This window comes from Bacillus rossius, chromosome 1 (genome assembly GCF_032445375.1).
Source record: "Bacillus rossius redtenbacheri isolate Brsri chromosome 1, Brsri_v3, whole genome shotgun sequence".
NCBI classification, from domain to species: domain Eukaryota; kingdom Metazoa; phylum Arthropoda; class Insecta; order Phasmatodea; family Bacillidae; genus Bacillus; species Bacillus rossius.
The window spans coordinates 371010230-371033585 of record NC_086330.1 but is presented as its reverse complement, the minus strand read 5'-3'; the positions used below and the strand labels follow the sequence as shown (position 1 = coordinate 371033585).

General features: G+C 43.0%; 1 protein-coding gene across 1 annotated transcript in view; it reads right to left on the bottom strand.

The window, feature by feature from the left end:
* Positions 1-7975: 7975 nt before the first annotated feature.
* The window catches only part of LOC134530657 (uncharacterized), a 31307-nt gene continuing 15926 nt past the window's right edge, over positions 7976-23356 (bottom strand). Inside the window, exons 2-4 of the mRNA XM_063365696.1 lie at positions 13289-13492; positions 9939-10181; positions 7976-8967 (exon numbers count right to left, since the gene is read on the bottom strand). Coding sequence (XP_063221766.1) covers positions 8665-8967; positions 9939-10181; positions 13289-13492 — 750 coding nt within the window. The 3' untranslated portion in view covers positions 7976-8664. The remainder of the gene's footprint in view (positions 8968-9938; positions 10182-13288; positions 13493-23356) is intronic.

Here is a 23356-nt window from a genome sequence, read left to right as displayed (position 1 = left end):
TCACACGTGTCTGCGCGGCAGAGCAGGGCTTATATACCAGTCGCGCTTTCCAGCTGGACCACGCTCCACAAAACACTGCCGCGTGCGTGCTCATCTCGGCACGAGGCATTCCTGGGCTCACGCGAGCCGCTCTCCGGGCGAGTCCGGGCGAGTGTGCACTGTGTACTATGCTAGCACACAGCAGGGCGAGTGTGCACTGTGCACTGGTTTAGAGCACAGCTGGGCGAGTGTGTACTATGCACTGGGCTAGCAAATAGCTGGGCGAGTTTGCACTAGGCTAGAACACCGCTGGGCGAGTGTGCAATATGCATTAAGCTAGTACACAGCTGGGCGAGTGTGCACTGTGCACTGGTCTAGCATATGCATTAAGCTAGTACACAGCAGGGCGAGTGTGTACTATGCGCTAGACTAGAGCATAGCTGGGCGAGTGTGAACAATTCACTAAGCTAGCACACAGATGGGCGATAGTGCACTGTGCACTAGGCTAGCACACAGATGGGCGAGTGTGCACTGTGCACTAGGCTAGCACACAGATGGGCGAATGTACGCTATGCAATAAGCTAGTACACATTTGGGCGAGCGCGGCCTAGTGTCAAGTCCCGGGCTGCGAGCACTCGCAACACACTCGACAATTTCTTGTGCACTCAGCACTTCAATCTTCGGTTTCTGGTTCATGGAGCGCTTCCTACTTAATGTAAGGATTCAGTGTGGTCTGTACCCGCATCTGTAACCTGCATCACTACAGAGAAGTCATGGAAGTCAGTTGTTTAATGGGGTATGTTGGTTATGATGATATTTGTCAGCTGAATCTTATAACGTTAGTAGAGACCGGAAAAATTAGCGTATTCATTTCACGATGTGCTAGAATCCAAACAACTGTACCTTTATATTGCTTCTATGATTGGCTTACAGTTTATCTGAAGGACTTTGAGCCAATGGAAAACCTTCAACCAAAAATAGTATCGAATCGCAAGTGTCCCAGTTGACAGGTGTCACGAGTCAGTAGCCAATGAGCAGATGGCATTTGCCTGAGTATGTAGGGTGTTGTGGAGTCCATCCTAGAGGTCATCGAAAGAGCGAATTTTTCCGGTCTCTTAACATTAGGCTTTTTTTAAAAAAAAATAAAAATTGCTAATCATCAGAAACTTTGAGAGTCTATGGTAAAATAAAAGTTATAAGGTTTTCAAAAAATTTGATTAGGTACATCTTTATGACAAGCACACGTCTAGCCACTGTCCACGATACAGGTTTACTATTCAGTAATGGATACTATGGAAGCAGTGAGTACTGATGCACTGACTAGGACACGCCCGAACACTTCAAGCTTATTCAGCGGTTAAATACCGCATTATCTTTACAGTCTTATGTTGAAATTGACTGGCTTTAAACGTTGGCTTAAATCACGTGCTGTTTGCGTACACAAGTTTCATTCGTTTTACAAGATAGTGCCATGGATGTACTGGTTGTTTCCAAATCTTGCGCACTAGTCTGAGAGTTGCAGTTCATAGAAAGTAGTTTACAAAGAAGGCTCCAGCGACTGGCTTCAAGGCTTGAGTCTGACTGCCAGCTTAAATTGTCACGTCACGTCGGCCATCTTGGACTCAAATTTCCTGAAAATTGACTCAAAAATAACCCTAAATGACTTCAAATGTCTAAAAATAATTCCCGCTTTAGTTTCTGTTTTATTCGTCAAAAATTCATAAATTCAAAATTAGAAAAACCTCAGAAGAGTTTTGCCTTAGAAAGAACACAAATTCCTAAAAATGGCTTACAACTTCTAAAAGAGGCCACCCCGCCTCTAAGCCACCAAGGTCAGGATCTTGACCTTGAACATAAAATTTAAATTATTCAATTTTAGACCAAAAAATTCCGAAAAATTTCTGAAAAAATTCAAAAAATTGCTTACTTCCATTTTTTTAGTTACTTAATCGATTTCGGTCCTCGGTTAAATTCCTGGCGAGAGTAAACATGTAATTTATTAATAAAAAACTACAAAAATAATTCTTAATAAAAATTTCTTACATCACTCACGCCATCTTAAATTGTATCTAAATCGCTGCATTTATCGTTACGTCCTCCATGTTGAAAGTGCGTAATTTATATGCTAGAAAATCGGGAAAAATTCCAAAAATCATGAAATTAAATCTTAATCATTTAAATAAATTATTAAAAACCCTATGACCTTGGTTCGAAACCGGTGAGGGAAAAAACAAAAAAAAATGGTAATTTCCATATTATAGGAGTTACAGCAAGTTTTATGTTTTTAAAAATTCTTCCCCTTTTTACCCCTTTTGGTCAGATATTGCCCACTAACGATATAGACCGAGATTTTTTATTACTAGATTTTATGTATCAGTTGGAAATAATATGTGAAAAATTGATGCAGTTATCGTGTCCATAAAATTGTGATATATATATATATATATATATATATATATATAAACTTTTGAGTTGACAATTGTTTTGGCGTCTATGGACCATGAAACCATATACTATATAAAAAAAATTCCGGAAGTCGCCCCATGGTACAATAGGTGGTATTTCTTCAAAATCTACCTAATAAGTAATAACGCGCATTTGAGAGAACACATTTATACGACTACGTATGAGTGCAAGAGATGAAAAATAGTGTCTGAAAGTCAAAAAGATTCATAATTATCTTAGTAGGCATAATATAAAATTCTCTGCATGGAATATGAGAAAATGTATCATCTGTAATTTTGGAATATTGGACAACACATGATGTGCCATATACATTAAGTCCTTAAATTATTGTAGACTTTAATAGAACAGAATTAGTAGTTACTTCAAAATATAGCCTGTAGGCTGTGCCAAAATAAGTTTATTACATATTTTCACTATTAAATAGATAATATAGGTTGCATATAGTAATAAGAACTTCTTTTTGATTAATGTTATTATAAATTTCAAAGTTATACTTTAACCGATTAAAATTAATTCTTAAAAATGTTATATTATAGCTTTCTGCACAACTTTTTATTAAACAAACACCACAGTTAACACAAATAGAAAGTTTAAAATTTTAATAACTGTGTGGTTTTATAGATATTTTTTTCAGAACACAATGTTTGTTTTAAAGGGGAGATTAGTCATCGCCATATTGAAAAATTCAAATAGTTTCATATCTCTTGCGATAGATCTTCAGTGGTAAATGTTTTGGGTCGACACTTGCTGAAGTGAACACTTGTGGACTGGCGTGGGTATCACGACAGTCGTACTCGCCCGCGTGAATCAGCAATGAGACCAGGCAGAACCTGCTAGTACACACGTGGCAGCAGCAAGGTGCAGCAGGGGTTACGTTGACCAGAGTTATGTGGTTGCGAAGCTTGCTCCTGGCGACGCGAGGACGCAACCCGCAGCACTCGGCGCGCGCGGGAACTTCATGATGGGTCAAAAAAAAAAAGGGGGGGGGGGGGTGGGTTGCAGGCTGGGCTGACCTCGGCCGGCCTCGGAGCGGCTTCCAGGTTCTCCACGTGTCACTGGATCGATGCGGACTGTTCTCGCAACATCAGTGTGCTTGCATGTCGCTGTGCCGAGCTCAGACAACCGTCCTGACACAAATGACACATAAGATTCCACGCGGAATGTCAGCAAAGGTAATATCTCACCCACCACCGTTTTTATTGTCCGGACAAAAACGGACACGGATTCCATAAAACTACGACAAGGCTTTATTATGGTTTGTTTGGCACGGCGGTGATTTCAGAATGGGTAAATGTTATTCTCGGTAATGGTTTTAACCATTCATAAGGCAGATTGGAACAACTAAGGCCAAAAACTTTCAAATGTCATCTCGTCTTGCGGATAGATGCTTTGGGAAGTTGAAAGATCAAAGTAGTGCAACTGGAATACTCTCACGGGTTCAGATATAGCAGGAGGACGTGGTGAGTCTTTGCCCGGAATAATATGTTCTCGCAACTTGTAGGGAGTCTGGGGGTGTAAAATGGAAGCCTTTAGTTCACAGACGAGAGAGCCACACCCGAAGTTCCCCGAAGTTCATGCTCGCCTTTTTTTTTTTTTTTTTCTATTTCACAGTATCTTTAATGTATGTAGCTATCCTAACCAAATCAACCCGACCACAATGTTTTAAAATATTTATAATGTAGCTAACCTAACCCAATTGACCATTAGTTATCACGAGTTACAATGAACAAAAAAAAAACCGAAGATGCACGATCGGGAGTTTGGCTCTCTCGTCTGTGAAAAGAAGGCATCCCGGGTGTAAAGGCCCCCGACTCGGCGAGAGGGAGTCAGGGGCGGGACGGGGGACAGCTGACCTCCGGAGACCACGAGACAACTCAGCGCTAGGCCGTCAAGAATCTCCTCCGCTGCAGCAGCCACCAGCGCAGCCGCCTCGACTTGGAATTTGGAGATTGCCCAGCCCTCCACCTCGCTTGAATCACGTCCAAAAAATTGGTTGTCTGTAAAGTCGGTTTACGGACGATAGTTTAACGTGACAACGTCATAACAAAACATTGATGAAATTATTGCATACTTTTATGAATAAATTTAAATCATTTTTATTTTAATAATAAAAGAATAAATACTTGAAATTATACTGGTAATCAGATTTTTAAAATGCAAGAATAATTAACCTTTATTGCCGAAATTGTTGTTGTAATAACAACACTTCACTTTATAAACAGTCGACGAAACAGTTCACGCGTATATGACTTGTAATTATTTTAAAAAACTGGCGTTTAGCTATAAAGTTTAAATATAATTATGAACATGTTTTCATATAAATAAACTGTAAAAAAATATCTATCATCAATTATATGAATCACCATAATTTTTTAGTCAATTGTAACATAACCTATTATTACTGCACTCGCCGACAGCGTAACGGAACACAGCGTAACGGAACAATGAGCGTAACGGGACACAGATTAACGGAACAATGTGCGTAACTGGACACTTTTTTGTGCGTGCAGCAAGCGTTTATCGATTTATCAGACGTTGTCACGTCAAAAATTTGTTGTCTTGCCCAACGAGACAGTCATAGCTACAACTTTTAATAACATGTGAACGGAGATAGTCCAGGAAACAGCGGCAATCTATACTGATTTCAAACTTAGTAAAATTAAAGCGAGTAAGCGAGTGCTGAAAGAGGTTGTTGTGCAGACTTCAGTTGTGTGGCGACATACTACAATAACATGAACTTTACTTCCGGCGTTCCATCGCCATTAACGAACACTGGTACATTGATAAAAAAATGCGGAGTATGTGTCACAGTTGGTAACAGTGACTTGTAAATTGAGAAAGCGTACCACGAGTCGTTTGCTGGGTTGATGCCCTTTCCCATTAAGACTTTGAATGTTACGTTTATGAAAGTGCTCCATATACATGAGTGAGAAAAGGAAAATACGTTTTTTAGTGAGTTCATTGTAACATATTTATGTATAAATGCAACTAACTTTGCAGTGTTTTTCCAATGATTTTACAATTAATTATGGAGTCATTGTCATAGAATCCTTAAGAAGCTGTTCAACAGAAACTGGTTTTCAGGAGTTGAACGAGTAACCCGGCACAGACGCGCGTGACAAGTGTCATCACTGTCCACTAGTTACGGTATCCAAGAACTTGGGGAAGCCTTCTTTTCACAGATGAGAGAGCCAAACGACCGATCGTGCATCTTCGGTTTTTTTTTGTTCTTTGTAAGTAAATATGGTGGTTTTGATAAAAGGAAAGACCATAAACAAGGCAAACGGTATTTATTTGTACGCCGCCATATTTTTCGTTTGCCGTGTGTCCGTGAATGTTTATTTTGGACAACTAATGATAACTGATGGTCAATTAGGTTAAGTTAGCTACATTATAAATACTTTAAAACACTGTGGACTGTTGATTTGGTAAGGATAGCTACATTTAAGATACTGTGAAATCATGTAAACGGTTTCCTAGCGCTGGATAGCTACATATTAAAAAGTTATTTGCTAAGCAACCATAAAATGATTTTACACTATTTTTAATGTGGATATATATATATATATATATATATATATATATATATATATATAAAACCTAATATAACCAACCATCCACAATGTTTTAAAGTATTTATAATGTAGCTAACCTATCGTAATCTACAGCAAAATTTAATGCCACACCGGTTTATACAATGAGATAGAACGGCGTATGACCTATGAGTAAGCTTCATCCCAAATAAATACACCTGTTGTGGTACGGGGAAAAAAAAGCGAGCGTGAACTTGGGGTAACTTCGGGTGTGTCTCTCTCGTCTGTGAAATGAAGGCTTCCCAAGGACTCGGGCGGGACCGCCGCAGTGGAGCGGCCGGGCCGCTGTCCCACGGCGCCAGACGCGAGTGTTCCGCTACGCGCACAGATGTCTCTGGTGCGTCACGAACCACTGAGGCGGGTCAAGTCTCCAGTAACAACCGCCACCGGTGCGGTGGATGGAGTCCAGCTCCACCACAACACACATGTCATGCTGCATCCTCATGCTGAGTTGTAAATTTGGAAACAAGACGTTCAAAAATCATTGGTTGTCTGTAAAGTCGGTTTACGGACGATAGTTTAACGTCACAACGTCATAACAAAACATTGATGAAATGAATGCATACTTTTATGAACAAAATTTGCACTCATTAATTCAAATATGTTTATTACTTTAACGAACAGATTATTTTAACTATAACTTTTATACATGTTTGCTATTTAACTTCTTCCAATCTATGTTGTTCTGTTAAGGATAGGACGATGATAGGAAAAGTAGGAAACGAATGGGAGTATTTCAAGTTTAATGTGCCTCGAAAAAGTCAATTCGATGGTTGTTCCAATCGAGTGGAAGAGAGATAGATGCGGCGCAAGCGTACAATGAGCGTAACGGGACACAGCGTAACGGGAAACTTTTTCGTGCGTGAAGCCGGCTTTCATCGATTTATTAGACGTCACGTCAAAATATATATTCTGTAAACAAATATTTCATTATTGCAAGGCCTCACCAGTAGTGCGTATTTTATAGAGGTTCATTTTAGCGCAATAAGCCATACACTCATTTAGCCCGCTTGTGATATTTTCAAATGCGAGCAGTTAATATTTTTTGTGAAGCCCGTTAAAATTTATATGTGAGTTATTACGGACTTATAGGATCATTTAGCTTATTCGCCTTTAAGAATTTTACTGCCATAATTAACTGGAGCTTATAACAGTGTTTCTGTTTTTTTTTTTGTAAACAGTCTCTAGTTACTGTGTGACAGTATGTGACTCGCCATGAATTTTTCTTGTGCAAGGTGAGAGTAAGAATGACACATTTGCTAGGCAGTCGCACAGCCTACGATTTAAAGGTATTGTGTGTATGCATTTTAAAGCTGTTTGCTAATTTAAGATTGTTGTGTTCGCAGAGTTATCCTGACCCCAGTAACATCTTCGAAAGAGCTGAATATCAACTGTTATCCTGTTGATTGTATATTGTTTTGTTCACTGGTTGCATGTTCATGAGGCATGTAATAAAACTTGTGTATGAAGTCACCATTTCTTTCACATTCTCTGCCAGGTTTTCCTTCCTTGTGCCTCGCTCCTGACATTAGTGTTAGGGGAGGGAGGGATTACAAAGGTCTGGGGGATACAATTTATGCCTTAAAATATAAAAAAAAAATTGGGATAACATGTTCAAAATTAGAATTATAGTAAAAATATGGGGAAAAAAAATTGAATACGGTGGAGCCTAATCCATCTTAAAAGATTCTATTAATTTAAATTTTCCGTAGTTAGTTTTTCATTCTACTTGGTAATAATAATTGTTGTTCATTACGAGCGTATAATTAGTTAGCAGGCTCATTGCCAGCGCAGTGGCTCTCAGGCGACTATTAATAGTCACAGCAAACAACTGAAGTCGATCGCTCACAGCTGACAAACAGTGTCTTATAACAAGAGTGGTATTTATCACTAAACGTATCATTGAGCGCAATCATACTAAATCACATCACAGAAAGTTAGCTTCTTAAAATATCATTTATTTATTTTTATAAAAATCTTTTTTTGTATTTGTAATGGTAAAATACAAATTAATCCCAACAATCCGCCGGTATGTTACATTGATACATAAAAAACAAACAAAAAAACAAACAAATTTTTGTCAGATACATAATTTTCTAACTACGAATTTGAATATTTACAAGAAAAAAATATCAGGTACTCAAACAAGTCAAAAAAGTAGACTTAAAAAAAATGAAGAAATCAAACAAGCCTTAATGTCAGCATTTTCAGGTTCGATATGTCGGTGACCGAAGAAACTGGACATCTTTGACACATATGTATTCATTTTAAGTAACTATCAAAACATATTATTTAATTAACAACGCCCACAGTCAGACTTTGAACTCGGCACTACTATCGTGACGCCAGTAAACAGTTAATAAAGCGGCTGTATCGTGCTGTTTAGTAGTAGATGTTTGGCTTGTGAGCAACGCCTTGTGTTGTAGTATACACCACATTATTTACTTGCAGAGTTGAAAAAAAAAAAACATTGGCAATCTGTTTGATGGCAACCCCCAAGACAGTGTAGTTGTTGGGAAGCTAGCTGTTGTAACTGAAACCCTCCCAAGACTGAATGAACGAGGCGACACGTGGCTACAACGCGGCTGTCGCACGGCGGTGCGGTGTGGTAGCCCCAGCCAATGGCTCACTGCTGGTCCTTGAAGGGGCGCGGGTGATAGCTGGGCTCGGGTACTCCCGACTTGCCCGCCGCGGGCTTCTTGCGCCCGAACACCGGCTTGAGGGGCCCGGGCGCGACCTGCACCAGCTCCTCCGGCGCCTCGGGCCGGTACTGCTGGTACTGCTGGTACTGCTGCTGCTCCTCCGGCCGGTACCGCGGCTCCTCCGGCCGGTACTGCTGCTGCAGGAGCAGCGACTGCAGCGCCTGCAGGCTGACCCTGGGCCGCGCCGGCTCCGGGGCGTGCAGCAAGGCAGGGAACGCCTGCGCTATCTGCCGGACACACCACGCAACACCCTGCTCGTTACTTCCCGCACAAGGCCTATTTGCCACGTCACAGTTGGTACCAATGACTTTATTTTTTCAAGCCACGTCACAGTTGGTACCAAGACATCTTTTTTTTTTTTTTTTTTCAAAAGTTCGTTCTTGTTTCCTGATGAGATCGTTGGCTCAAATAAAAACTACGAGCAGTTAATTATTTTTTTTTTTTACATTTTAAAATTATATTTGGTAATGTTACATTAAAATTTTGTAATGTTCTGATAATATAGCATATTTCAACACTTTAGTAGACAAATTAATAATCTTTGAAATAAGTGCAGTGGGGTGTCTTATCTACTTAGGTAAACATTGCCTATCACTAGAGACCGGAAAAATTCGCGAATTCATCTCGCGATAGGCTAAAATACAAATAGTTATACCTCAGTGCTGCCTCTGCTATTGGCTCACAACTCACCTGGATGACTCTGGACCAATGAGAAACGCCCAACGATAGCTTTATAAGAATCACAAGCTGCCAAGTCGGGACGTCTCACAAGACAGCAGCCAATGAGTGGGTGACATTTGACCGAGTGTACGTAGAACTATGGAGTTCATCTTACAGGCCATTGAACCCGCGAATTTTTCCGGTCCCTACCTATCACTAGGGACACCTGTATTTGGCGATTTCATTTCATGTCAAGGTATTTCACAAAACACTGTAGCTCTTTCTAAGAGTCATGGCAAATTGTGAGGGTGCAGCAGTACGGCGACCACATTCTCATTGTCCCCGTCAAGAGCGGGACGACACCTCTCACCGACCTCAGCCAATAACCACAGGAGAAGAGCTACAGTATTTTGTGAAATACCTCGACAGAAAATGTCTTCGCGAAATACAGGTGTCCCTAGCTATCACCAGCAGCGTGCTGTTGGAACGTCTAAGCGAGAGGTTACAGGTCACAGCAACAGAGCACCGCGGGGCGCACCTGCGGGCCGGCGGGGGTGGGGTGCAGCCGGAGGATGATGACGGGCACCAGGCGAGGCAGCTGCGCGCCGAGCAGCGGAGAGCTGAACGCTTGGAGCGGCGAGTAGCCCGGGTAGAGCGGCGCTTGCGCCTGCGCCTCGCCGAACAGCGGCGCGAACAGCTGCCGGCCGTCCTGCTGAGGCCTCAGGAGCAGCTCCCTCAGGCCCGGGTAGTAGCCCCTCGCCGCCTGCTGCTGAGGCTGCGCCTGCGACGAGCGAGCATTCCACCGTACAGCCCTGAGGCCATTCCCCTAGCGAGACTGTGCGACAGGGGGAAATATCATGTTCATTTCTAACTTTTGCCAGTTATGAAATTGTTACCGGTTCCGGTAACTTTCTTCATTGTTTGTTTAGTTAGCCGTTGCCTACGTGAGTTTATTTTCTTTGCAGAAGTATTCATTTTTGTGTTTAATTAGAAAATACTCATATAGAGTTACAGTTTAATGTTCTTAGGAGTTAGTTTGAATCATGCTAGTCAGCAACAGCCATGAAAGAATAAAGGAATTCGAATCCTGCTCTTACATTGTTTGGTTTCAAAGCCTCTCACACTTGCGGAATGGAAAGGGGAACCATATTTTGTACAGTCGCGTGCGGTGGGATCCTGCCACCCGCGTGGAGATTGACCCTCCTTGGGGGTGTGAGGACAGATTGTTGACCGCGGTGTTGCTGGAGTAAAGCAACAGGGCGGTTTCAAAACATTAATTTAGCTCAGAACAAAAAAAAATTACAGAAAAACAGACAAAAAAAGCTGTCAAGCAGGTAGTCAGGCATACCGACACCAGGCATACATAGGAACATAGATGCAGAAAGGCAGACAGGTAGACAGGTGGACAGGTAGATACGAAGGTAGACAGGCAGTTAAGGTGAGCAGACAGGCGGACAGGCAGGCAGGTAGACAAACAGGTAGATGGGCAGACCGACACCCGACACATAGGCAGGTAGATGCAGACAGGCCAACAGGCAGGTAGACAGGCATATACGAAGGTAGACAGGCAGTTAAGGTGAGCAGACAGGCAGACAGGCAGGCAGGTAGACAAACAGGTAGTATAGTATAGACGGGCAGACCGACACCAGACATATAGGCAGGTAGATGCAGACAGGTAGATACGAAGGGAGACAGGCAGTTAAGGTGAGCAGACAGGCAGACAGGCAGGCAGGTAGACAAACAGGTAGACGGGCAGACCGACACCCGACACATAGGCAGGTAGATGCAGACAGGCCAACAGGCAGGTAGACAGGCATATACGAAGGTAGACAGGCAGTTAAGGTGAGCAGACAGGCAGACAGGCAGGCAGGTAGACAAACAGGTAGTATAGTATAGACGGGCAGACCGACACTAGACATTAGGCAGGTAGATGTAGACGGGCAGACTGACACCAGACATATAGGCAGATAAATGCATACAGGAAGACAGGCAGGCAGGTAGACAAACAGCTAGATGGGCAGACCGACACCCGACATATAGGCAGGTAGATGCAGACAGGTAGATACGAAGGGAGACAGGCAGTTAAGGTGAGCAGACAGGCAGACAGGCAGGCAGGTAGACAAACAGCTAGACGGGCAGACCGACACCAGACATATAGGCAGGTAGATGCAGACAGGTAGATACGAAGGGAGACAGGCAGTTAAGGTGAGCAGACAGGCAGACAGGCAGGCAGGTAGACAAACAGCTAGACGGGCAGACCGACACCAGACATATAGGCAGGTAGATGCAGACAGGTAGATACGAAGGGAGACAGGCAGTTAAGGTGAGCAGACAGGCAGACAGGCAGGCAGGTAGACAAACAGGTAGACGGGCAGACCGACACCAGACATATAGGCAGGTAGATGCAGACAGGTAGATACGAAGGGAGACAGGCAGTTAAGGTGAGCAGACAGGCAGACAGGCAGGCAGGTAGACAAACAGGTAGACAAGCAGACCGACACCAGACATATAGGCAGGTAGATGCAGACAGGTAGATACGAAGGGAGACAGGCAGTTAAGGTGAGCAGACAGGCAGACAGGCAGGCAGGTAGACAAACAGGTAGACGGGCAGACCGACACCAGACATATAGGCAGGTAGATGCAGACAGGTAGATACGAAGGGAGACAGGCAGTTAAGGTGAGCAGACAGGCAGACAGGCAGGCAGGTAGACAAACAGGTAGACGGGCAGACCGACACCAGACATATAGGCAGGTAGATGCAGACAGGTAGATACGAAGGGAGACAGGCAGTTAAGGTGAGCAGACAGGCAGACAGGCAGGCAGGTAGACAAACAGCTAGACGGGCAGACCGACACCAGACATATAGGCAGGTAGATGCAGACAGGTAGATAGGAAGGGAGACAGGCAGTTAAGGTGAGCAGACAGGCAGACAGGCAGGCAGGTAGACAAACAGGTAGACGGGCAGACCGACACCAGACATATAGGCAGGTAGATGCAGACAGGTAGATACGAAGGGAGACAGGCAGTTAAGGTGAGCAGACAGGCAGACAGGCAGGCAGGTAGACAAACAGGTAGACGGGCAGACCGACACCAGACATATAGGCAGGTAGATGCAGACAGGTAGATACGAAGGGAGACAGGCAGTTAAGGTGAGCAGACAGGCAGACAGGCAGGCAGGTAGACAAACAGGTAGACGGGCAGACCGACACCGACATATAGGCAGGTAGATGCAGACAGGTAGATACGAAGGGAGACAGGCAGTTAAGGTGAGCAGACAGGCAGACAGGCAGGCAGGTAGACAAACAGGTAGACGGGCAGACCGACACCAGACATATAGGCAGGTAGATGCAGACAGGTAGATACGAAGGGAGACAGGCAGTTAAGGTGAGCAGACAGGCAGACAGGCAGGCAGGTAGACAAACAGGTAGCCGGGCAGACCGACACCAGACATATAGGCAGGTAGATGCAGACAGGTAGATACGAAGGGAGACAGGCAGTTAAGGTGAGCAGACAGGCGTACATGCAGGCAGGTAGACAAACAGGTAGCCGGGCAGACCAACACCAGACATATAGGCAGGTAGATGCAGACAGGTAGATACGAAGGGAGACAGGCAGTTAAGGTGAGCAGACAGGCGTACATGCAGGCAGGTAGACAAACAGGTAGACGGGCAGACCGACACCAGACATATAGGCAGGTAGATGCAGACAGGTAGATACGAAGGGAGACAGGCAGTTAAGGTGAGCAGACAGGCGTACATGCAGGCAGGTAGACAAACAGGTAGCCGGGCAGACCAACACCAGACATATAGGCAGGTAGATGCAGACAGGTAGATACGAAGGGAGACAGGCAGTGTGGAAGCTAAGCAGACGGGCGGACAGAGTGTTTACCGCTTGGAGGCGGGACTGCAAGTCGTTGGTGCCGTAGCCGAGCTGCTGGTCGATTGTCCTCTTGCCCTTGGAGGCCTCCGTGGTGGTGTCGGTGGTGGTGTTGGTGGTGTTGTTGGTGTTGGTGGTGTTGGTGGGCTCCACGGTGGTGGTGGCCGGGTCTCCACAGCACCAGGCCGCCGCCAGCGCCACCAGCAACACCTGGAACTAGCGCCGCCCTTTCTTTCACAGAGATTCACAAGAGATTACCACTACCGATGAAAGGGAGAGTTCGCCTGTCTGCACCTCGCGTAGCGCGGACAGGCGAATGCCTGGACCTTGTGGAATCTGGTACAAACATTCCCCAAGGCTGTCCATGTGCCCTTCGAAGCTTTTTTTTGACGTGACAACGTCTGATAAATCGATGAACGCCGGCTCCACGCACGAAAACGTGTCCCGTTACGCCCATTGTCCCGTTACGCCCATTGTCCCGTTACGTCCATTGTACGCTTGCGCCGCATCTATCTCTCTTCCACCTCGATTGGAACAACCATCGATTTGACTTTTTCGAGGCACATTAAACTTGAAACACTCCCGTTCGATTCCTACTTTTCCTATCATCGTCCTATCCTCAACAGAATAACACAGATTGGAAGAAGTTAAATAGCAAACATTTATAAAAGTTATAGTTAAAATAATCTCTTCGCCAAAGTAATAAACATATTTGAATTGATGAGTGCAAATAAAAGTAAATTTATCAATTAAATTGTAGATTTCATTTCACTCCTTCTTTGTATCCTTACAATATAGTGATAATTCAATAAAAATTATTCAATTTTATTCATAAACGTATGCAATCATATCATCAATGTTTTGTTAATGACGTTGTCACGTTACACTATCGTCCGTTAACCAACTTTAAAGACAACCAATTTTTTTCGTTCAAAATTTGACCTACCGTTTTGTAATGTAATTTTTATTTAGCAATTTCGAACACGTTTTCCAAAAAACATCACCACTTTCAATCTCACCAGATTAATATCGTAAAGTCATTACGTTCACCTTGACGGCAGGAGTAACATAAAAAAATACATTCCGAATTCCCAACTTAGCTTTTTTTTGTGGTAAATTTTTTAAACTTGTTTTAAATATAGAAGCACATCCGGAAATATTACAACCAGAATGTCTTGAAAGTTTCACATAATATTAAGGTGACTCATGGTCTTACATTAAAATAAGAACTGACAAAAATTGTTGATTGAACATTTTTCTGTAAATTTTTTAATGAAAAACAGATATATTCCAACATAGTGTAATCACATCCTTGTTTATTTCCATAAAATTAAACAGGAATTATGCCAAAAAACAAGTTATTCCCAATATATACTAATCATTAATACCTAAAGAGCTGCCATTTTGTGAATAGGATAAACTTAAGTCGCACAAAGGGCTCTAAAACAAAGAAATATCTGAATTTAAACTATTTTGAGTAAACTTACAGTTTGATATGTAAACATTAAGGACTGCGTGTTGGATGAGCAGGGCGAGTGTGCTCTACAGGAAGAACCCACTCAGCGAGTGCAGAAGGAAGCGGACTTCATGACCAAGCGACGACTCGTGTGGCGAGTGTCGAAGGTTTGGACATGACTCGACATCAGATCATCGATTTGCTACCAAAGTTTGGTACTGACTAAACAATATAGTTTTTAAAGTGAAAACTTCTTTGGGAAGATTAGGATAGGGAGTAAATTCATGTAAGTCGTCATCGACATGGTCGAGTGACGTGTTAATTTTTTTATCTTTCTACGATAGAACTTAATTTATTCTATTTTTAAAGATACAAGTTTTTAATTTTATCTTTATTTTCCAAGGAAAGTTTAACGTTATTGTGTGGTACATATTTCGAGTATTGGATATTTTTTAGTAGGTAGTTAAGTAGAGGTTATGTTTTTTCTTTTGTTTATTTATTTACGATGTGAATTTCTTCAAATGTCAGGTTATTGATTTATAAGAGATAATTTTGATTGTTAGTAGATTTAAGTTAATAATGTTTTATTCTTTCAATGAAAAAACTTGATTTCTTTTAGTTTTAAAGTTATTATTGGTAGGGGCAAAACTTATCGGTTAGCGTTACCGTCATGCTAGTGATATAATACCAAAATCAATTATTTTCCTTCATTTGACGAAGAAACGATTTCATATTACACATTTAAAAACAAAAATTTAAAATTTTCACTTCTGTCGACAGTCCCCATGACTGACTTTTAGTTTTTTTTTTCTCTTTCGAAATAATAACTTCTCACACCTGTTTTATTTATTCAGTTGGGAAAGTAGTTTCTCACTTTGGAACGAACACGAACTCGGTTAATGATCTGGTGTAGATCTTGTCAGGTGAAGTATTCTGGTTGATTGCAAAAAAAACATCTCAGCTAATTAGACGTTGCGGTCTGGCGAGTTGGTAGGACTGGGAAAGGGGTGGAGGAGGAAGTGGTGTGAAACCGTGGCATGACGTATGGAAATACGTTAGGAGTTGAAGTGGGATTTTAATGCAGTTATTACTAGGGACTGGAAAAATTCGCGGATTCAATGACCTCCAGCACAGACTCCACGATCCTGTGCATACGCGGGCCAACGTCACCTGTTCATTGGCTACTGACTTGTAAGGAGTCTCAATTGGGAGACCCGTGATTCAATACTGCTTTGACTGAGGGTCTGTAATTGACACCACAGTCCGCCAGGTTAACAGTGAACCAATGGCAGAAGTTGCAGAAAGGTACAATTATTATTTGCATTTTAGCATTTTGCGAAATGAATCCGCGAATTTTTCCGGTCTCTAGTTATTATCGAGCTACTTGGAGCTATTGCTAGAGACCGGAAAAATTCGCGGGTTCAATGACCTGTAGGATGAACTCCATAGTTCTACGTACACTCGGTCAAATGTCACCCACTCATTGGCTGCTATCTCTTGAGACGTTACAACGTAGCAGCCTGTGATTCGATGAAGCTTTGGTTGGATGTTTCTCATTGGCCCAGATTCATCCAGGTGAGTTGTGAGCCAATGGCAGAGACAGCAATGAGGTATAACTATTTGTATTTTCGCCTATCGCGAAATGAATTCGCGAATTTTTCCGGTCTCTAGCTATTGCCACTGTGTCATTACAGGATGATGAGATGCACCATCTGGAAAAGTTCGTAATTATTCTCGGGAGACTACCCGTCCACATCTACACGCTCCCTTCACAGCTGAAAGCAATCCTCTTTCGCACGACCAGACGTTCTGATTGGTGCTTCCACACGCGTTTCACGACCCGTGGTGGAGTGTCTAAGTCAACCACTCACGATGTTGATGCAACTTTGATTCGTCACTTGGTTTGTTTGTTTGTTACCCTGGTTGCTCTGTGGGAAGCCTGCTTTTCACAGACGAGAGAGCCAAACCTCCGATCGCGCAACTTCGTTTTTTTTATATTTTTTTTTATTTTGGACAACTCATGATGACTAATGGTCAATTAGGTTAGGTTAGCTACATTATAATTACTTTAAAATATTGTGGACGGTTGATTTGGTTAGGATAGCTACATTAATGATACTATGAAATCATGTAAACGGTTTCCTAGCCCTGGATAGCTACATATTAAAAAAGTTATTTGCTAAACAACCTTCGGGGAACTTCGGGAGTGGCTCTCTCGTCTGTGAAATGAAGGCTTCCCCCTGCTCTGTTGTGCCAAAACTACAGAACGTTCAAGTTTTAATTGCAGGGTGCGTTGGCACTACCTCGCTCACGTGACCTGCGTTAGGGCGTGGCCTGGTGGCGGACTCACCAACCACAGGTCTCCGAGGCCTCGTCCACTGACAGAGCTGGACGTCCAAGTGGCTTCAAGCTGCATCTCTGCACTATTGTTGCTGACCACCGAGTCCTGGCGTGGTGCATTAGCAGAGACCGGAAAAATTCGCGTATTCATTTCACGTTATGCTAGAATCCAAACAGCTGCACCTTTGTATTGCTTCTGTGATTGGTAGAGACCTGCAAAATTCGCGGTTTCGATGGCCTTCAGGATAGACTGCACATACCCCTGTACACTCGGGCAAATAACGCAAGTTCATTGGCTGCCGACTTGTAAGTCGTCTCGGCTGGTTTGTCTGTGATTCGATCCTTCTTTGGTTGAGGGTTCATAATTGGTTGAGATTCGTCCAGATGAACAGTAAGGCAATAGCAAAATTATCTAAGAGGTATATGTGTTTGAGTTCTAGCCTATCACCGAATGAATCCGCGAATTTTGCAGGTCTTTAGTGATTGGCTTACAGTTTATCTGAAGGACTTTGAGCCAATGGAAAACCTTCAACCAAAAAAAGTGTCGAATCGCAAGCGTCCCAGTGGACAGGTGTCACGAGTCAGTAGCCAATGAGCAGGCGGCATTTGCCTGAGTATGTAGGGGGTTGTGGAGTCTATCCTAGAGGTCATCGAAAGCGCGAATTTTTCCGGTCTCTGTGCGTTACTCACGATTTATTCTTGCTTGAAAAATAAAATACATTGGGTGTTATTCTGATTTGTGTTGTTTTCAAAAAACGATGGGGGGAATAACAGCATAATCATTGGTTACCGTAGGAAAATGGCCGTGAAGTGGTGAATCATGCCGGGGGAAAAAAAAATCAACTCGGACGAGAACGGTAGGTACATTCGGCTGACTGAAATCAAACCTACGAATTATCGAAGAGTGGCCTCGCTTCTAGGAGGTCCCGGGTTTTTTGAGTGCTGGCTCGGCCGATATTTATTTGTTTGGGTTCCGATGTTTTACGAAATCACTCCAGGCAAATGCCGGAGTAGTATAGCATAGTATGTCCGAGATCTGGCTTCTGGCTGTGGAGCCGAGAGCCGGCTCCGCCATCTTGGATTGTGACGTCACGGCGGCCATCTTGGATGGTTGTGACCTTGACCTTTGACCTTGACCTTGAATTTGATCCTCAAAAATCGCCAAAATTGGGCAAAATTTGCCCAAAATTCCTCAAAATTCGCCAAAATTTCCATTTCTGTGGAAAAAAAGTTCCACCAAAAAATCTCAAAAAATTCCACAAATTAAAAATTTCTCTTTTCGAGGGAAAAATTTCCCGTTTCGAGGGAAAAATTCCCGTTTTTAGTCCTTAAAAATCCCAGCGGCTGAAAATTCCTAAAACTGGCTTAAGCATCCTTAACTCAAGCCTCAGTTAAGCCATTTCTAGGAATAAGGATACCATGACCGCCATCTTAGATTATGTCGTCACCGTTGCATTTTCCGTTACGGTCGCCATCTTTAACTTTTTTATTTATTATCCGATTTTAATAAAAAAAATTCAAATAATAAAATTTTAATAAAAATATTTCCAAAACATACATTAACGACACGGAGCTCAGAGTCCTCGGTTCGAACCCGACGAATGCAAAAAAATGAAAATGGTGACCGATCCTTCCTCACAGTGGCTGCAGGCAGACTGGCCCCCCCACCACTTTTTTTCAAAGCATATATAACATCATCTAGTATGACGTCATGTCCGCCATCTTGTCTTCGTCTGCTGGAAGCCATCATCATTGTATCGTCGGCTAGAGTGCGCTGACGCCATGTTAGTTTAATTCTTACCCGCTAGAGTGCAGTAATCATTTACTACTGTGACACCCGCCATCTTGTCATTTGGCCGCCATCTTGAAAATCCGTGATTATTTAGCTAGAAAATCGGGAATAATTCCAAAATTCATCAAAAAATTAACTTATTAGAATTCTGATTGATTATATCGATTCCCGGCCTTGGTTCGATCCCCTAGCCGATACAAACCAACTTTAATATTTTAAAAAAGTACCACTAAAGTGTTAGGTTTGAGAAAATAAAAAACACCACAAGTTCTTTTAAAAAAAATTTATTACATAAATTCAATACACTACTACAAGTACAAAAAAAATACACAGACAAATTACTAAAGCCTTGTGGATTTCTCGATTGAAACAGTCTTCTTACTATACAGACTAAGTCCTTTACATGACTTTAAATGTCTATTCAGTTTATCAGGTCGACATATTGGTACACCGCAATTTGCACACAAAGCAGAATTATCGACTTCATTAAAAGGACAGTGATATATTTCATGTTGTTTTGCACTTCGAATAGTTGCTAATGTTTTGTTACAAAATATACAGCTTGATTCTGATGAATGTACAGCCAGTCTATTACAATTCCTGAGGTGTCGTTTTAATCTTCCATATTGTACAAACTTGCTTAAACATCTGTTGCACTGATATTTAATGCGTTCAGAGTTATCACTACAATTGTGTATTACATAATCACGTAATTTCAAGTTTTTGATCTTCTCGCAGTACGTGCAGCCGGATGATGGAACACCGTTGGATGCACCTTCCTTCATCAATGCCACTGGAACTGTTGACAACCATTGTAACACTGCTGACATGTTAACTTCTGAAGCCGTTGAGGTCTGCTCTGCAGAAGATGTTGCACGCGACGAAATCTCCTGCTGTGCTGAGAGAGCAGGTGTAGCTGTAGACGTCGATGTCATCGTGCTCTGCACTGATGATGGTAGACCTTCGATCCAGGTTGGTGTTGATACTGGTAATGATGCCATCGAGTTCTCAAGAATAGCTAGATACTGGTCTATTAATCAAGTCTAACTATCCGAGCCGTTCATCACCGCAGCCAGAGACGGACTGAAGTCCATATCACCTGGGGTCTCACTTATATAGTCTCATTAGCCGGTACAACACATGAGTCAAATTAATAACCATGTTCATTATACGTCTCGGAGCATTTTTTATAATGAAGATGCAAGCTATCGAGACGTGAAATTAGTTTATTGCACTTTTTGCACTGAAACAGTATTCTTTGAGCATTATTCTGACAGCTGCTTCTTTCATGTCTGCGCGCATTTGAAGTTCTAGTAAATGGTGCGTCACAGTATTTGCACTGACGCAATGTACGCTCTTCATTAGTTGAAGTCTGGAATGCAGATGGTGAAACTTCAGCTGATGATGGAACAGCACGTATCGTTGTCTCCTCTGCAGCAGGTATCGGGATCTTCACAGCTGTCGTCACCTCAGCCATTGAGCCCTCCGCTGCCATGGTCTCCTCTGCTAATGGTATCGGGATCTCCGACTCCATCATCGTTGCTGCCATCGAGGTCCCAGCTGCTGTCGGTAAACATTCTATTCCGCTCGACATAACTAAATCTCACGAAACTTAATGGAGAGAGCACGTCCGTACTGCACCGCGACCAGAGGTGAACTGCGGGTCCAGTCGTCCGAACCTCGCTTATATACCCGCGGTCTACTGGTATACCTCATGAGTCAAAATAATGTCTGTATTTAAAATTATTTTTTTATTAGGTACCTAAAAATTGTAGAAATAAAAAGCATACGAGTTCAAGTTTTACACATTTATTTATAAAGAGTACACAAATACATATTAGGTTAAGGAATCAAGCATTTTCACAAGCAAAGTCTTTAATGCCGCACGAACTGACACGTCGACTCCGGTTCCAACTGGTTCGTTGACTCCGGTTCCAACTGGTTCGCAGGCCACAGGATCAGGAACACAGGTTTCCAGCTGGTCATCTTCTGTGACGTTGACAACTCCGACAAGACATGGTCGATGACGTCTGTGACCACGTCTACGCCTGGGCTTTGGCTCAGTGCTAGTTGGGACAGATTCACTGCCTGAACTGCGACGACGAGACGCACACCGTTTGGACGTCTGCGTAGAAGCATCACAGGTCGCAACAGGTTGCAACACGTCCATGTTTGGTGTTGCACATGCAGACGAGGCGACAACCTCAGCGATGCTGGCAGGAAGGATTGTGTGTGGTCTCATGTGATAGACGGTACAGTTTCCAGGTTCGCAACAATCTACCAGCTGCTGGGTCGGTTCGTAGGACACAGGAAAGTGCGCAAACCGCCAATGCTGAGCGCCTCCATCACAGGTTTCTGTATATGTACGTAGATACCCGGAATCCCAGTAGCTGTACTCGACACTGCTGAAGCTAGGTCTTGCGCTCACATACACGTTAGCAGGATGAAACGTAAACATCTTCTTGCAGGCCGAACGACAACTGAAGGCACGTACGTATGTACGCCATTTATATATGCAGGCTCCTACTAACACTGTGTGTGCCATTTCTGCATTAACTGCGAGTTTGTACAGGCACAGACACGTTCAAACTTGTCACGTAGCTGCACGGCGTATATTGCACTAAGCTTGCGCAGGGAAGGACAGCCGTAGTCGGTCTGTATATCTACAATTTCAGCTGCTCCGACGTCACACAGTTCTCGTAGCCATTTCTTCTGTTCACGTCCAGCGACGTAGATTATTTCGTTTTGCAGTAGTAAATCTTCAATAGTGTTTTTCACTTGGTGGTACGGAATTTTTCCTTCGTCCCACTCTAGTCCATGATAATATTTACATAACCATTCATTCGACCGTTTACTTTTTTCGTCTAGTAGTTTCCACGGATACGGAGGTCGGAAGCTGCGGGTTCGAGTCTTGTCTCCAGAGGTGACGCTAATTTCCTTGAGCACGAATCCGTTTTGGCTCTGGAAACCTTGCAGGTTGCAGTACATCTTGTCGCTAGCAATGCTCGGTCGTAACTAAATTATCATAGAAAACGAAACGGTATTTATGTCAGAATTTTCACAAGTTTGTCTCGACAATTGTACGAAGCAAGACGATCGTGAAGTATCAGACAAAAAGCATAGGTGTTTGGTGGAATATTTCCGATAGTCGTTATCTCGATCCTACAGTCGATGATGTTTGAATTTATACGATCATCCTGTTTGGAAACGTCAAACACCATTAACGGTGCCTTGTTCTTGAAACTGTTGGGACTCAGTATCGGTGACTGTATCCGACCGTAGTAAGCTTGCTGAAACTTGGCATACATTTGATATGCTAGAAGAAATCTTCCACTTTCAAAATCCATGTTCATGTCAACGTACGGATAACTTTCGCTGTTTAAAAATATTTTTACATTACGTATTTGACAGTTATCGAATATGGAGCGACTTACTCCTGCATTAAGCTGTCTTCCGGTCTGAAGTCCGACGATGATGTATCTTGGTTTTTCCGTAGCGAAGCTGGACTTTACTATCCAATTGATACGCTGACTATGAGGCAAGCCAGGATAAGTTTCCAGGCTCCAGGATCGGAATGGCACATCGAAGTTCTTGCCATTTTCTATGTTCTTCAACATCTTGACTCGCTCAACGGTGCTCACTTGGATGTGGGGCAGCATCCACTCGATAGACTGAAGTGTTAGCGAAACATCTTGAGGGTTTTCAGCAGCGGCGACAATTGCATTAATGTGCGTGTTGGCTAGAAGCAGTACGAGCTCTTGTTTCGAATTAATGATTATATGCTTGTAGTCCTCAGCGAATCCGAGAAGCATGGACAGAGGAACACAAACTTCGAACTTTCCTTCGGCATAAACCGGAAGCTTATATTCATCCTCGAGAGCCCAACCGGCCATCTTTGCAGCAGTCAGTTCATTTGGTGTGAGCGAAAGGTAATTTTTCATAGCAGATGTTATGCCTACATCTCTCGTCTGGTCTACCTCGACACCATTGAGTACATAAGTAATGCGCTCGATTAGGTGAAGAATACCATTGCAGGATATTGATGTCGTTGTCGGATGCGTACCATCCGCTTTTGTAAGCGTGCCTCTTATACGTAGAAATGACTGCGAAGGTAAAGTACAAATATCTTGGTGCTGTACAGCAATGCGTACTTCCGATGGTAGTGCGTACGGTCCGAGCAGGAAAGGCTGGTACTCGTGCAATTCCATTTTCGTAATGCTGTCATCAAAAATGACCGGATCTTCCACGTTGAGGATTTCGTCTTCCATATTTATTCGGCACTTGTCCAATACTGAGGAGATACTTTATGTTGTCAGGTGTTAACGCACCGATGTCTGGTAGAGAACTGTTCTTATTCACGACAATACGATTTCTTTTATAACTGTTCGGTGTTACGAACTTTATGCCCATCGCTTCAAGTGCAGACGTAATGTAATTTCTTCGTCTTGAAAATTCACCAATCGTCCTCGCTGGTCAACGATTCGGACGACGA